Source organism: Oenanthe melanoleuca, chromosome 2 (genome assembly GCF_029582105.1).
Source record: "Oenanthe melanoleuca isolate GR-GAL-2019-014 chromosome 2, OMel1.0, whole genome shotgun sequence".
Lineage (NCBI taxonomy): Eukaryota > Metazoa > Chordata > Aves > Passeriformes > Muscicapidae > Oenanthe > Oenanthe melanoleuca.
In genome coordinates, this window is record NC_079335.1 from 104,912,804 (window position 1) to 104,926,788 (window position 13,985).

The 13,985-nt window shown below is 33.4% G+C and overlaps 1 protein-coding gene across 2 annotated transcripts in view; it reads right to left on the bottom strand.

Moving 5' to 3' along the window:
* The window catches only part of ULK4 (unc-51 like kinase 4), a 210,871-nt gene that overhangs the window by 115,570 nt on the left and 81,316 nt on the right, over positions 1 to 13,985 (bottom strand). For both annotated transcript variants that reach the window (XM_056485487.1, XM_056485488.1), the window contains exons 30-31: positions 10,438 to 10,530; positions 1,434 to 1,482 (exon numbers count right to left, since the gene is read on the bottom strand). In XM_056485487.1, coding sequence (XP_056341462.1) covers positions 1,434 to 1,482; positions 10,438 to 10,530 — 142 coding nt within the window. The remainder of the gene's footprint in view (positions 1 to 1,433; positions 1,483 to 10,437; positions 10,531 to 13,985) is intronic.

Genomic DNA, 13,985 nt, shown 5'->3' on the forward strand with positions numbered 1-13,985 from the left:
TTACATGGTATGACATAAACACATTTTACATTCCATGACTGCAGATACATTACAAAAAAATTTTAAATACCTGGGAATATTTTGAGAGATCATAACCATGTTCAAATACTCATAGCTATAGACCAACATATATATTATGTAAATATATATTATATATATACATATATATGTAGTTAAATATCAAGATTCTAGCACCTGAAGACATTTAAAATATTAACTAAATATTTAAGAATATTAATATGAAACATTTGACTTCCATATTTTACAGTGTTTTTTTATTACTACTTAAAATTAGTACTCATCCTAGGTCAAAACTGTTTATAAACTACAGGAATATGTATGGTTATATTCTCAATACTTACCACAAAAAGAGATTTGTACCTACAGGTACACAAAATATCATAAAGCCTATGTTCTGTATGCTGCTGGAAAAATATATCATCACTAACAAGGTTACTTTAATAAAAAATGGCTTATCAGGGTATGCAGTATTAAATAGATTCAAAATGATAGGCAGTAAAATAAATCACTGGAAAGGAAGAGTGAAGATTAAAATACTGAAACTTAAGAAAGAATATCAAAGTTGATTCAGAACCCCATTTATGAACCTCATCTACCCTGAATAAGACTGAATTTCAAGAATGATACAAAAGCAAGTATGCAATCTGCCTGCACTACCCAAATTATGTGTATTTACTTATAATGCATATTTAGTATTCATCAGGAGCATGCCTACAAGACAGGACACTTATCTGACACAACTTCATAAACTTAAAAATTAAAAAAAATTAACAAGAGACTGGAATTTAACAATGAGAAGGGTAATGGATAGCACAGTATCCCAGCTTCCAAACTAGCCTAAAAATCTCTCTTCTTCATTTACATATTTGTTTTGCAACATTTCAGAGAAACAAAACCAACAACTTTAATGACCTTTATAAGTGGCAGACTCTATTTAGGGATGGGAGTTCCACATATGACTATCCCAATATCATATCCTTGATATTTTATATTGAAAGAAATTCTATAAGCAAATAGTGGGATTTGAGACTACTATGCCAACAGTATCAAATTTGTAGTTGAAGCTATTAAATCAAATGCAGCTTCCTCAGCATTTCTTGTATGGACTAGGCAATTATATAGTTCTAATTAGGAATCCAGCTCATTAATTCTATTTTTCAGGGCATTTTTTAATTCAAGACAGAAAAAAGTTCTTATCTTGAAGAAAATTGTCATACAGGTGGAGTAGTTGGCGAGAACCTCCTAAATGTCTGTTTACTCTAGATTCATTTTGTTACTGTTCCACTTGATTTCACCAAATCTTATTATTTTATCAACATTGCTAATTAGCAATTAAAAAATTGCTAGTTAGCCATTATTTGGGAGATAGGATATCTATCAGAATATGTATCTATATTAAAAATTATTCTTACCAAGATGACTTGGAAAAGAACTGGAAAAAGATGGATTTCTTCCAAGAAGCTGTAAAAACATATATTAAAATTTATTTAAAAACAGTGGAAGTGAATTCTTATTTAACACACTAAACTCACAAGAAGAATAGAGAAGTAGAACAGCTATTGCCAAGATCCATGACCCAGAACCTTAGCCTTTGACTAGCTCTCAACAAACATGACCTCCATTTCAGATATTTAACAGAAATAGGAACATTATACTGCTTTGGAAATTACTTCTAGGTCTGCTTCACTGATGCAATTCAAGTGGATAGAACAGTAATTAATTTAGCATTTTTTAACAGCAGTAATTAATAAAATACCACAACTATAACATTATACATACTATGAAATAGAGTGCACCATTAACTGTTTGAATTAATAGACTCAGCACACATAATGAAACTATATATATACTGTGTTTTTTTAAAGAATGCCATGTTAAGTAACTTCTTGGGTTTAACATACTTATATATGATACTTTCATCAGACACCTGACTATGCTGAGCAGTATGGCCAAAAAGAAGTCACCTATATTCTCCTGCATTTCAAAGTCAGATAAAACCCAGCACATACATGCTTAAAGAAAGAATATTGTCAATAATCAGTAATACTTTACACTAATTAAGTATTTTCTATTCTTAGAGCACAAAACACTGTATTAGGAAAGCATGTGTGTCTCACACACTATGATGATATATGAGTCAAGTGATTACATGCCTTCTACTGCATTATATGTTTTGTTTTTCTATTTCTCTGATTCTTGCCTTCACCTAAATGAAATAATGATTTTGTGATATAAAATCTATATGAGTTAAAGGTGGGAATAAGAAGATCTGTTGCATTGTACAGCACTGGCATGTGGACCTGAAGACAAGTAAATCCACTAAACTCTTCAAAACACAACAAAGCAGTATTATTTTATGCACTCACATATAGACATTAAATAAAATTAAGTACAGCCTTGTTCAAACAAATATGTTCATTCTTTCTTGCATACAGAAATGTTACACTCAACAGAGGTAAGGAAAGAGTTTAGGTAAGGAAAGAAACTCATTATTTCTAAGTTTAGAAGCTTAAGTTTAAGGACAATTTCTCCCCTTATTAAATTGAGGGAAATTTTTTTCCATATGCAATGGAAACAAGTTACTTTCACAGGCCAGGAGAACATGAAAGCTAATCTCCTCTGGGCCATCTAATAACCCTTAAATAGACAATTATGGCAGCTTGGACACAACCAGGTCATAAGAGAGTCCCAGGATTACAGATAGGACCACCTAATTATATTTGAGGTACATTTCCAGAGCCAAATCTACTAGTTAAAAGCTTAGTCCATGCCTGCAAAACAGAATTTTGCTGATGTAGATATAACAATACTGAATGTAAAGAAAGTAATTTAAACACCACAGACTCCCAAAAAGAGCAGCTACTGTAACAGCAATCATACTGACAAAATGAAGTTTTACCAGCACAAGCCTACTTATGCTTAGGTCTTATTGGAATTACTTATCCCAGCAAAAGCTGCTCACTTTGCTATATAAGCAGCATTTAAACTGTGAACACATTAGCAGTACAATACAACCAAATACCAAAAATAGCTAAGCCACCCCAGTTTAAGCAGAACCTAGAAAAACACTTCTGTGGTAGAGGGTAAATTATGAAACACTTGTGTTCAAACACTGGAAGCAGTTCCAATTGTTACAGCCTAAGAAAGACAGCTACGCTTTCTGCTGAGATACGCCAAGACAAAACTAGAGCCAACAGGTCTGTTCTTAACGGTCACCTGCCAAATTTTATGACTGAAACAATAAAAAGCTGCTGTAAGAAAATTATACACATAACTTAGCTAAAGCATAAACTCTCATCAAGCACTGCATTAAGACAAAGCTTAAAGCTGGTTTATCCCAACTTTGTATATATGATCTTTGTATATATAATACATGCGACTTTACCACACTTTTCATTGCTGTCTTTCATAGTTTTACAAAGGAATTGTCTTAAAGCTGGTGAAAGAGGAGTTTACCTATGGGATTTATTTCATAGAATATTCTAAACCAAAAGTATTTTGGTTCTTCACAGACTGTTACATTATTTATATTAAATTAAGCTCTACCCTGTTTGGAAAACATACAGAATCATCATGATATACATATGCAAATCATAATACTACATTACAATATTATTTCCATCTCATTTAAATCTATATATAAATAAACAGTTCTGGCTCAAAATAACTGGTGATCTAATTTTAAAAGACTTATCATCAGTACAATCTGAATTTTTAATATACTAACAATTTTCAGAATGAGATTTTGCCTCCAATTTTGCTTTCCAACAATATGCGAGATCTGTTTTTCTAAGAAATCCTAGATTACTTTCTTGCAAAACAAAAACCTATTGCAGGACACTAAACACGAAAGGCTTTTTGCAACATGCTTGATACCTTAAAAATTAAAAAGACAGAAAATATGATGTTATCAGAGAGACACTTTAGAGAAAAGTGGCGTGAGAGGGTGTGGAAATCTGGGTAATAGATTCTGGAAATCTGTTACAGACATTCTAAGCTGAACAAATGAGTAGAAATTATTCTGCAGAACCGAACTGGTGGACATGCACAAAGCAAGAACAAAGCCATTAATTTTACAAGGATGAAATGTCAAGTCCATGACAGATTTTTGAACCCTATTAAAAGCTCTTAAAAAATAGGCATGACTGTTCAAATTGCAAAGGCTGGGGGAGACAGCTAAAGGAGAAAATATTCCAGAAACTTATGAAGTAGTGTGCTTCTTTTTAACTGTAAGATGATGGCATAAAATTAAGTGGCAAGTGATCAGATCAGACAAAGAAATTAAAAAAAAAAAAAAAACATGAAGATGATAAATCTTTATATAGATGTGGTTATGTTATAGAATAACTGTTTATGCTGAAAGTGGCATGTGAAATATCTCTTTCAGTCCACATAAATGAAATGAAGATTACTCCTCAACAGCTGTCTTCTATGGAGCACCACATCATCTTGTATAGGTTCTGAAAAAAACTTCATAGGCGTCTGAGAAAGCCTCCAGAAAGTATTCCCACACACTTGACTCCTTCCTGCAGTCTTCTCTGTGCACCAGTGTGCTGGTTTTGCATTGAAGCCAAGGGCATTCTAGTGGGTGCAGTGGTGATTTAGCCAGCACTAGACCCACCACAACCCACTACTGAATACAAGAGAATGGACTGGACAGTAGGTTTGTTCCATGCTGAACAGACAATTCATGGCAGAAACTGAATTCACTCAAGTCTGCAGCTCCACCAGCTGTAGCAACCAGCTGTAGCAGTCAGCAACCAGCTGACTCTTCCTCATTTGCTACTTATATTCACAAAGCCAAAAATTCACTATTGAAAGTAAAAATAACCAAGAATGAATGGCATTTGCTCCTTTTTAATGCTTTACATTATTTGAACCTTTCAACATGACTCTTTGCAAAAAATTCACTTAACAGTAACATCAAATGTTTGTCTCACATTTTTACAAATTAGACATTCAGTAATTCATCAGCAACACGAAAGAGGAAACAAAATTACAGGTTTAAGGTTAATAGCTTATTTCTTTACTAAAGGAGAGCTTTTACAAAATGTAACACTAAGGAGTTGTGTTTTACATTAAAAATGGTGATTAGTATTACAGTCTGTACATGACTAGACTATGAGTACTCCCGTGCAATAATGAACTCTGACCACTGCCTTTGATATGAATTACAATGATGTGTGACTTGACAACAGTGTTATTAGCTGACACAAAATTAAACATTTCAAGAGTCTATTTCGGGGCAAGTCTTCCTGCTTATGTTTTTCAATAAAGCAGTATATATGAAACATTACACCAAACAATAGGAACAGCAAGATCATAAAAACTCTCTGTTGTTTTATATGAGCATTACTTCGCTAAAGGGAAAATCAAGGTTTTTACAACTCGATTTCCATAGATGTGAAAATAGCATAATCAAAATCAAAATCGGGTTCTAAATCTGCATAAACATTCCCTAAAGTTCTAATAAAACAGTTTAATCTTCTGGCAATCTCTCTCAATCTGTCTGGATTGTGATTTTCTCTCTAATGCTGTACACCTCTAGCATGTAATTCTACTGCTCAGTTCAGCTGGACTAGGCCCTAAGGCTTACCTGTTATCAGAACTACTCCATTTTTTTTTTATTCACATTCATTATAGAAAATAAAACAACACATAAAAACAGAGAAGTAATTTAACAGCAAATAGACCTACTTTTTAAAGTGAGCATTTCAACCTTAAACTAGGAAATTAAAATGACTAATGAGAAGAACAAAGTGTTTTTAAAGCAATTAATATGAGCCCACATTAATCAAGGAAAGCACTAAAGCACTAGTCCCATAGTATAATGGCAAAGAAACTATTGCAGGTTCAAAGAATCTATGCACAACAACAACAAATTAACTGAATCACAATTCCAACAATTAAAAACACCACATTGAACTCCAAAGAGTTGAGTTTTGGGTTGGGTTGGTTTGTGGTGTTTTATTGTTTGTTTTTTGAAATCAGCAGCAAAGATTCTAGACAATTTGAGAATACAGTGGAATGCAACTAAACACTGATGTAGATTATAATAGTGTATGAAAAGATGATCAACTTATCACTAGCACCAACCCTAAAATGTGCCTTTAATGGTCATTAACAGATAATGCATAGGTACAAAAAGTAGCATAAATGAAGTTTGAGAATTAGACAATTCTTGGATGATTCCAAAGACACTATGACAGTTACTTTGATTAGTCAAGACAATATGCTGCAATATATGAGGTTGATCCGTCTATCATCTTCACAGGTACTAGATATGTGGCATTTAGATGCAGCAGATTTTCTTGTTGCTTTTCAGCATCTTCCTGTATTGGTTTCTGATGCCTTTCCCCACTTTTTATTGCAGTCTAATGTTTGTTCGGAAAATCTATTTTTAAGGACAGGAGGTGAGAAAGGTTACTTAATTTGGTCCCCTGTCCTTCACCATATGTCTAAGAAGGGTGCCTTACTATTAGTTCTTAGTTAGTTTTTAGAGGTGTTTCTCCCTCAGGAAATGACCTTAATAGAATACAGGAATGTGTCCCACTTCCATGATAATTATCTGATGCAATATCTGACATTCCCTCCACTTCTATCCTATTACCTTTACTGTCTCCCTTCCTTGCAACCAAAACTGTCTACTTTAGCAACTCACAAAATTCAGACTCCATAGTTTATAAGGTTTAGCTTTCAGATATATTAATGTCACCAAATGCTATGGGTTTCTGGCTAAAGGTAAGCCAAGTAGCTGCCTAAGAGAGCACACAGCTACATTTCTTAAGGCTCTTTGTAAGGCCAATAGGCAGCTTAAGAATCATGATCCAGTAAAAGTAAAATATAGATTCTATTACAACAGCCAAAACACTTAAGAGCAGTTAATTGGTATATCGTATAGGTATAAATTTATCATTGTTTTAAGAGAAACTAAGAAATTCACATGAACTCCTCATTACTAGGAAAAAACCTAGAAATCTGATCATTACAGACTACAGCAAAGATCATAAAAGACTCAAAGCAGGAATCAAAAAAAACCCTAACCATTTATAGATTATGTCTGACTTCATATCCATGCATATAACCTATACATTAAGTTGGTAAACACACAAAAGGACAAGTTACCTATGATATTGTTCTTCCTGAATGCAGACTTTGCATAGTTAAATCACACTTCAGCCTGCTGCAGACATTTGCTCTCACTGTGAGTTCTATTCCTCCAAAAACTCTTTACAGTGGTACAATTCACCAAAAGCAATTAATGCCAAGGGAAAAAAAACTAATGCAAATTTACAGTAGTCCAGAAATTAATCATTAACTGAAGCTGTAACTTTCCTTAATATCAGTGATTTCTTTTGAAATCAGCAGTCTTAATAAAGCTAAATATGAACTCTGCTATTAATTCTCACACTGGTTTAAATGTTACAATTTTTCTTATCACAAAACACTAAAAATTTTGAAGAAAACAAGGCAATAGGTATTTAAGAAACCCATAACAGAATATTACTGAAAGGTTTAAAGCCAGACTGTTTGCTTTGAACCAAATACAAAACAGGCAACTGATATATAATAATAAATTCGGTTCAAAGCTCACTCTTCCAATATCTGCTATTTTCTTAGTAAAAAAACCCTAAGTGAGGTTGTATCAGACAGCAATTGTTGTATGATGTAAAAGTAGGTACAAAAGGGTACCTGATTCAATTATACTCTAACCCATTCAGGTCCAAAGAGACAAGAAAACACTCATCCTTTTCTGAAACTGGATTTTCTTCCTGTAGATGCTCATATGATCAGATGTCCAAATAATTAAAATGTCCACAGAAACACATTTTTTTGCAGCTTTTTACAGCTACCATCTTTTTTAAAGCTACCATCTTACACAAGAGAGAACTTACATTGGTGAGAGATCTAATTCTGCAACACACTAATGAGATATCACTAGAGTTTTTCGTTGCTAAATTGAAAAGCAATGGAGTGGAAGAACTCCCACAACCGAGAATGTTAAAAATTACCTCAACAGTGGAGCAATGGCAAATAGTACAAAGTATTTTTTGTATTCTTATAAAATGCTAATTAAAGGAATTCAAAACATGTATTGTAACTACAATATTTTATCATAAACTTAAAAAACATAAAAAATATAACCATATTTGAATACCTGTGTCTATTCCATATACAACAAACAACCAGTAATAGAAAACAGAAATGTCCAAATATAGTAGGAAGATGAAATGTCGTTCCTCTGATATAAAAATTTAACTAATTTACAGTATCAGCTATGAAAAAAAGGAAACAAAAAAATGGAGTACATCTGTCTCCTTTCAAGTGCTAAAATAAGAAGTACTCAAATGCAGATGCCTCTATAAGGGAGCACACAGCTAAAACCTGAGCTGATAGTAAGATAGTAAGAGAGTGAGATGCAAGAAAATTGGAAGAATTAATAAAGAGAGAAAGAAAGCAAGAATCTGTTAGGTGAACACCTCTGAGAACAAGCTATCATACGGAACAAACAAAATAAAAGCACACTAACCCTTGTCCTGCTCCCAATTCACTCTTTACTTCAAAATAATATTATTAATAACTATTTTCAAAAGACATCGCACCAGCAAGGTAAATACTAATTTAAGATTTTGTTATTTTACAATCTTTTTGCTACTACCACTTTTATTCATTTAAAATTAAATCCCACAGGATTTGTGTCCAGTGTTATTTATTCCCCATCACAATTTTTGCAGATACTTTCCATCTGTCTAATGAAAGGAGCAAAAGAGCATATGCCTTGAGTAATTTTGAACTTTATGAATACTGATTAAATTACTTATAGAACCAAAACAGAACCGTGATATATTGTTCACTATAGCATGTACCTGGTTTCTATTTTGTTCACCAGCAATTTCTATGAATATGAATATATTAATCACCTCTCTCGTACTTTTGAAGCATTGGCTACTTCCTGCAAAATTTATTGGGAAGCCAAAGAATAAGGAAAAAGACAGACCAATTTCCTAAACCGTGCTCCTTTAGAGCACCAGGCAAACAAGTGATTTAGTGAAAGTAAAAGAGGACCTGTAAAGTATATAAGAAACACAACAATTACAGATGGGTTAAAATCTGGAATCTGATAGCCAGTCTTAAATAAGAGTGCTGGATATACTGCTATTTCAAGTAATTAATAATTAAATGAATATTCACAGCTGCTCGGTAATAATACTAAGAAAAAAATTCCTGTGTGATGCCAGATGACCAAGAGGATGAGTGTGCATCCACAATCTACCTACATTGGTAGACACAATGGCAAATACATATGATTTCTCAAATAAAGCAAATTCAGTAGGGAGAGGAAAGATACCGCTAATATAACCAGCATTCTGGTTACAAAAGTATTCTTCATAACTCTTAATATCTGTGGGTTAAATCTAAAAATGGAAAACTGTTCTATTTGTTTCTAGAATACATAAAATCCTACAGTAGCATAAACAGCTTCTTTACAATGAAAACTGTTTTATACAATTGAAAACATTTAAAATCTCAAGCCACTCTATTTCCTAGTTAATTTGTAGTCTACTTAGTGTATTAAAGCACCATTCCCAGCAGCATCATATAATATTAAAAGATGTTTCATCCTTTGTAATCAAAAAGTGGGAAAACATTAAATTTCCTTTTTTTTTTTGTCCTTGTGCTCATTTCAATCAATCAAAGCAAAACAGTACAATGCTCAGCAACCTCTGAGCAATAACACTATCAGACAACACAAAAAGATAATGGCCAGTGATAAGAATAAGCACATTTTTTGGGCATATCCAGGAAGATAGAGAGATCCTTCCTTATCATGATCAACTCACACGGTTTAAGTTGTATGACTCAGTTGTTTTTTTTTTTTTTCTGTCCATCACAGTCTAAATTTTGGAACAAGAAGGAAGAGATATTAAGATAGTGAGTCTACCTATACCAAAAACTAAAATCCGTATTTAGGAATTTTAAGGGTAGATACATTTGCAGGAGAACTGACCAGCTTTTAAGTGAATCGACTGCTGTAAATATTTAACAAACAAACCACATTTGTCCGAGCCACAAATATGTTTAGCTGAACAAGAATTTTGATAATATTTTAGGTTTGGTTTGGGGTTTTTTACATTTTTTAAAGATAATTTTAATGTTAAAATTTTTCCAATTTTGTGTCTAGTGTTTTCATTGGCTAAATCCATTAAAATACCATTAAAATAACCAGGATCAGATAAAATTGACAAAAAAGATGTACGATGTGTTTGATAACAAACACTCTCCAATGATTTTCATAAATCAGAGTGCTAGTCAAAGTAGTACAATAGTGAGATCTGTTATGGCTAATTCCTAATAGGAAAGAAGAAATTGAAACAGAAGGAACCCAGAGCAACAGAGAATGTGTAGTTGTATCACCTCACGGAGGCAGGGCTGCGCTCAGTCAGGGCCACCAGCAGTTTCAGAGCATACATTGGCACTGGGTCTGGAGCCAGCAGAATGTGCTCATACCTGAAAGGTAACGTGGGAAAGGGGCATAAACAGTGGGGAAAAAAGAAGTCAAGAGATACACATCAAAAATTGATATTAAAAATTCCTAATTTCCCATTTCCAAACTTTATAACTACAATGGAAATACAAGGCTGTTTCAAATTGTACAAAGCAACAAACAAGACACACTTAGTAACAGTATTTTAGAACCATCATCAGATTAAATTTAAATGCAGCATTAATAAGAGAATACATTTTTAAGAGAGAGAGAGATAGTTATAAAGTATGTAATAATACACATGCTTCTGTGTGTGTGTATATGCAGGTTATATTACAAAAATGCATATTTTATAAATATAAATCATAGCAAAATATATTTATAAAACATTTACCTTGTCTACATGTGCAAGACTTATTTATCCTGTATTTTTTATACATAAAAAAATCTATTCTTAAAGAGACAAGTAGTAGATGAGCCTCAAAAGCAGGTAGAAGACTTATTGAGTGCTTAGAAAGATTATCAACCAAATTACACAAAATTAAGCTCTATATTTTGTATACATAGTCATTTTTCTCAAAATCGAAAGAAACTCACATAGTTTTTTATATTTTATCTCAAATTTCAAAAAATATTGCTCTCACTGCAGACCAGAAGAACATAAAAGTACTCCAAAACAATGTTTATTGAGAGCTGTGGCAGAAAATAAACCAAGAAGAACCACTTTGAAACATTTCCAAGTATCACCTGATGGAAATCTTGGTATGCTGAAAAAGAAAATTGCTGTTGCTGTTGCTACTAACATTCTAGTGATGCCCACCCAACACACAGGGCTAATTTTACTGTATTTAACCAAAAATGTATGTGGATGGCAGTAGGATACAGTGATGGAAGTGAGAAAGATTTAAGCATAGAAAATCACAGACTCAGCTATGTCAAAACACAGTCTTTGATTACAACTAGTCCTACTCCAAATACATGGAAGCAATAAAACAGGAAGCATCAATCTCTTCATTTGCAAAAAAACCCAAACAAAACAAAACAAAAAAAAACAAACATGAAGAATTAATCAAGAACAAATGAAAGGGTGAATTGTAGGAAAACATAGTAGGTTATCAAGTTATGAGCAAAAAAATGGTTCCACAAAAAGAAACACCTGTAATATTCTGGTAGAGGGAATCATGCAAATCACTGAAAATTTTACTTCGTATGTTGAGATCCCTAGAGCTGTCTGAACTGAGTAATCTGGATCACTACCCATCACCTTCATGCTAGCATGTACCTTACTGTGTGTTAGTTCTTCCCCTCTCTGTAGGTACCACACCTCAGCACTGTGCAGGAAGGAACCCTGACTTGTGCAGGAAGGAAATCTAGAGGGAGATGCTTTGCTTGCCTACAACGAGAAGGGACAAGCACAGCAGTCATGCAGTCTTGATGTAGCCTGTGGGAGCTCCCTCACAAGGCGTAACACTTCCATATAAGCACACAGCCTATGGGCAATGTGTCATGGCTACTACACCTGAGTTGAAAACCACATCAGTGTATCTACAGAATCATCAGTTAGAAGTCTGTGTTGGCTTCAGGTCCATAGTGATTAAACTATCTCTTTCAAAAGAATAGACTGCAGTTCCCCAAAGAAAATAATTTCTCACTGGTCAATGAAAAGTCTCTTAAAAAAAGAAGAAAATACTGTAATACATTAGTAGACATTGATTCCAAGAGCCCTACATATGAGCAGTATGTATTCCTACCAAACATAATGGGACTTGCAATTTTATTTTTTTTCAGAGTCCATAACTGAATCTTCTAAGGCAATCAAAGATGCTATCAGGTGACTCAGAGGCCAGAAGTCATCATTCATTGCATAAGACTTGGATTTAAGTCTCCAAGACTGTAATTCCTAACAGTAGTAACAAATGAATCAGCCACGCTAGCTTAAAAATCTGACACTTGGCAATATACTTGTTTATATAAATACATCAGTACGATCCCTAAACAGGGTCCACCTTAAGAGTTTTAAGCTTTGTATGTATTACACTTGGGAGATACTATTATTACTTAGCACAGTTAGCATCCTAATTTCTTGAAGTTCAATAAAAAAAGTCTCACTTCACTTCCTTTTCCTTGAAATTCTCTTCTTCCCTCCCTCAAGACAATACCAGGAAAGGATATTTCTAAGGGAAGGTGCAGTGATCCATCAAAACAAATACCACATCAGAAAATGCAGATTACTAGAGTCAATGTCTTAGCAATTAATATAAACACATTGCCTGAATAAAGGCCATTAGGAGCAATGAATATATGAATCTTCTCAGAAGGGAAAATATGCTATGCTTGAGATACTTTATTAAATGAATGAGTTATCAAATTATTTCACTGCCACTTAATAACACAGAACAGTTTAGTAACAGTAGCTGTAGAGAGCATTTTATAAGGGTTTTGTGAACTCCAGGTACTACAGTGTAAGGAGTTGTTTTGTCAATCTTCTCTATAAACAACCTTGACAAAGGACTTAAAGATTTAGGGATGTAGACTCTCTTAAGCTCTTAAAAAAAGAATATTATGTCAAGTATCCTGGATTTCATACTTGCAGAACTGACTTGGTAGTCTACTGAGAACAAGCTACGTAAACCTTCAAAATAAATAAAACTTTATTTACACACTTCTCTCTTTTTGCTGATTCTGGCTCAATTTTTAATGACATATAACTAGGAATATTAGGAATTAAAATGAAACACAGCTGATGTTTAAATTTTTGATTTAAAAATAGAGATATAAAGCATTTGTCAAGTGTTTACTGTCTATCGCTTCATTTTGGTTATGAAGTGTTCAGGAAAATAATCTTTCAGTGAACTGAAATTTAATGGCACTGTTTCATTCAATTCAATCAAAACTCTATGAGGAAGCTGACTTTTTGATCTATACATGCACAAATATTTTATGGAATTACCATTTTATTGATGATGCAGAAGATGAGGAAAAAAGCAGTAAGTCAAATTTATCTCAAAATGAAGTCCATTTATATTTTATGCATAGTGACCCACATTCTATTTCAAGGGTCAGTTTTACACTTAAACAAATTAATTTGAGAAGGATACCTATAGGAATAAAATATACACATAAATGTGTAAGATTACAATCTACTCTAAAAAGAACACCCCATATTAAAACCAGATGTCACTCCCTTCCATATTCAACAGCTCTCAGTTCTCAGTAGATTGAAAAGGGGTTGAAATATCTACTTCCCTCCACGATCTGCCCATGAACAAATGGCCATCACATACCTCCCCTCTTTTGACTGTCCTCTAGCTGAGTCAGATTCTGCCCCACACCTTACCAGCAACAGAAAGATTAAACAGTATCAGCAAAAATTCTTCAGCCTCCAACATTCTATCTCAATTTCAAGAGATTTCAAGTTTTCCAGTAACCCATGCTTCTCAGGAGAGAGCTTTACATTATATTTACAAGTAGATTATGC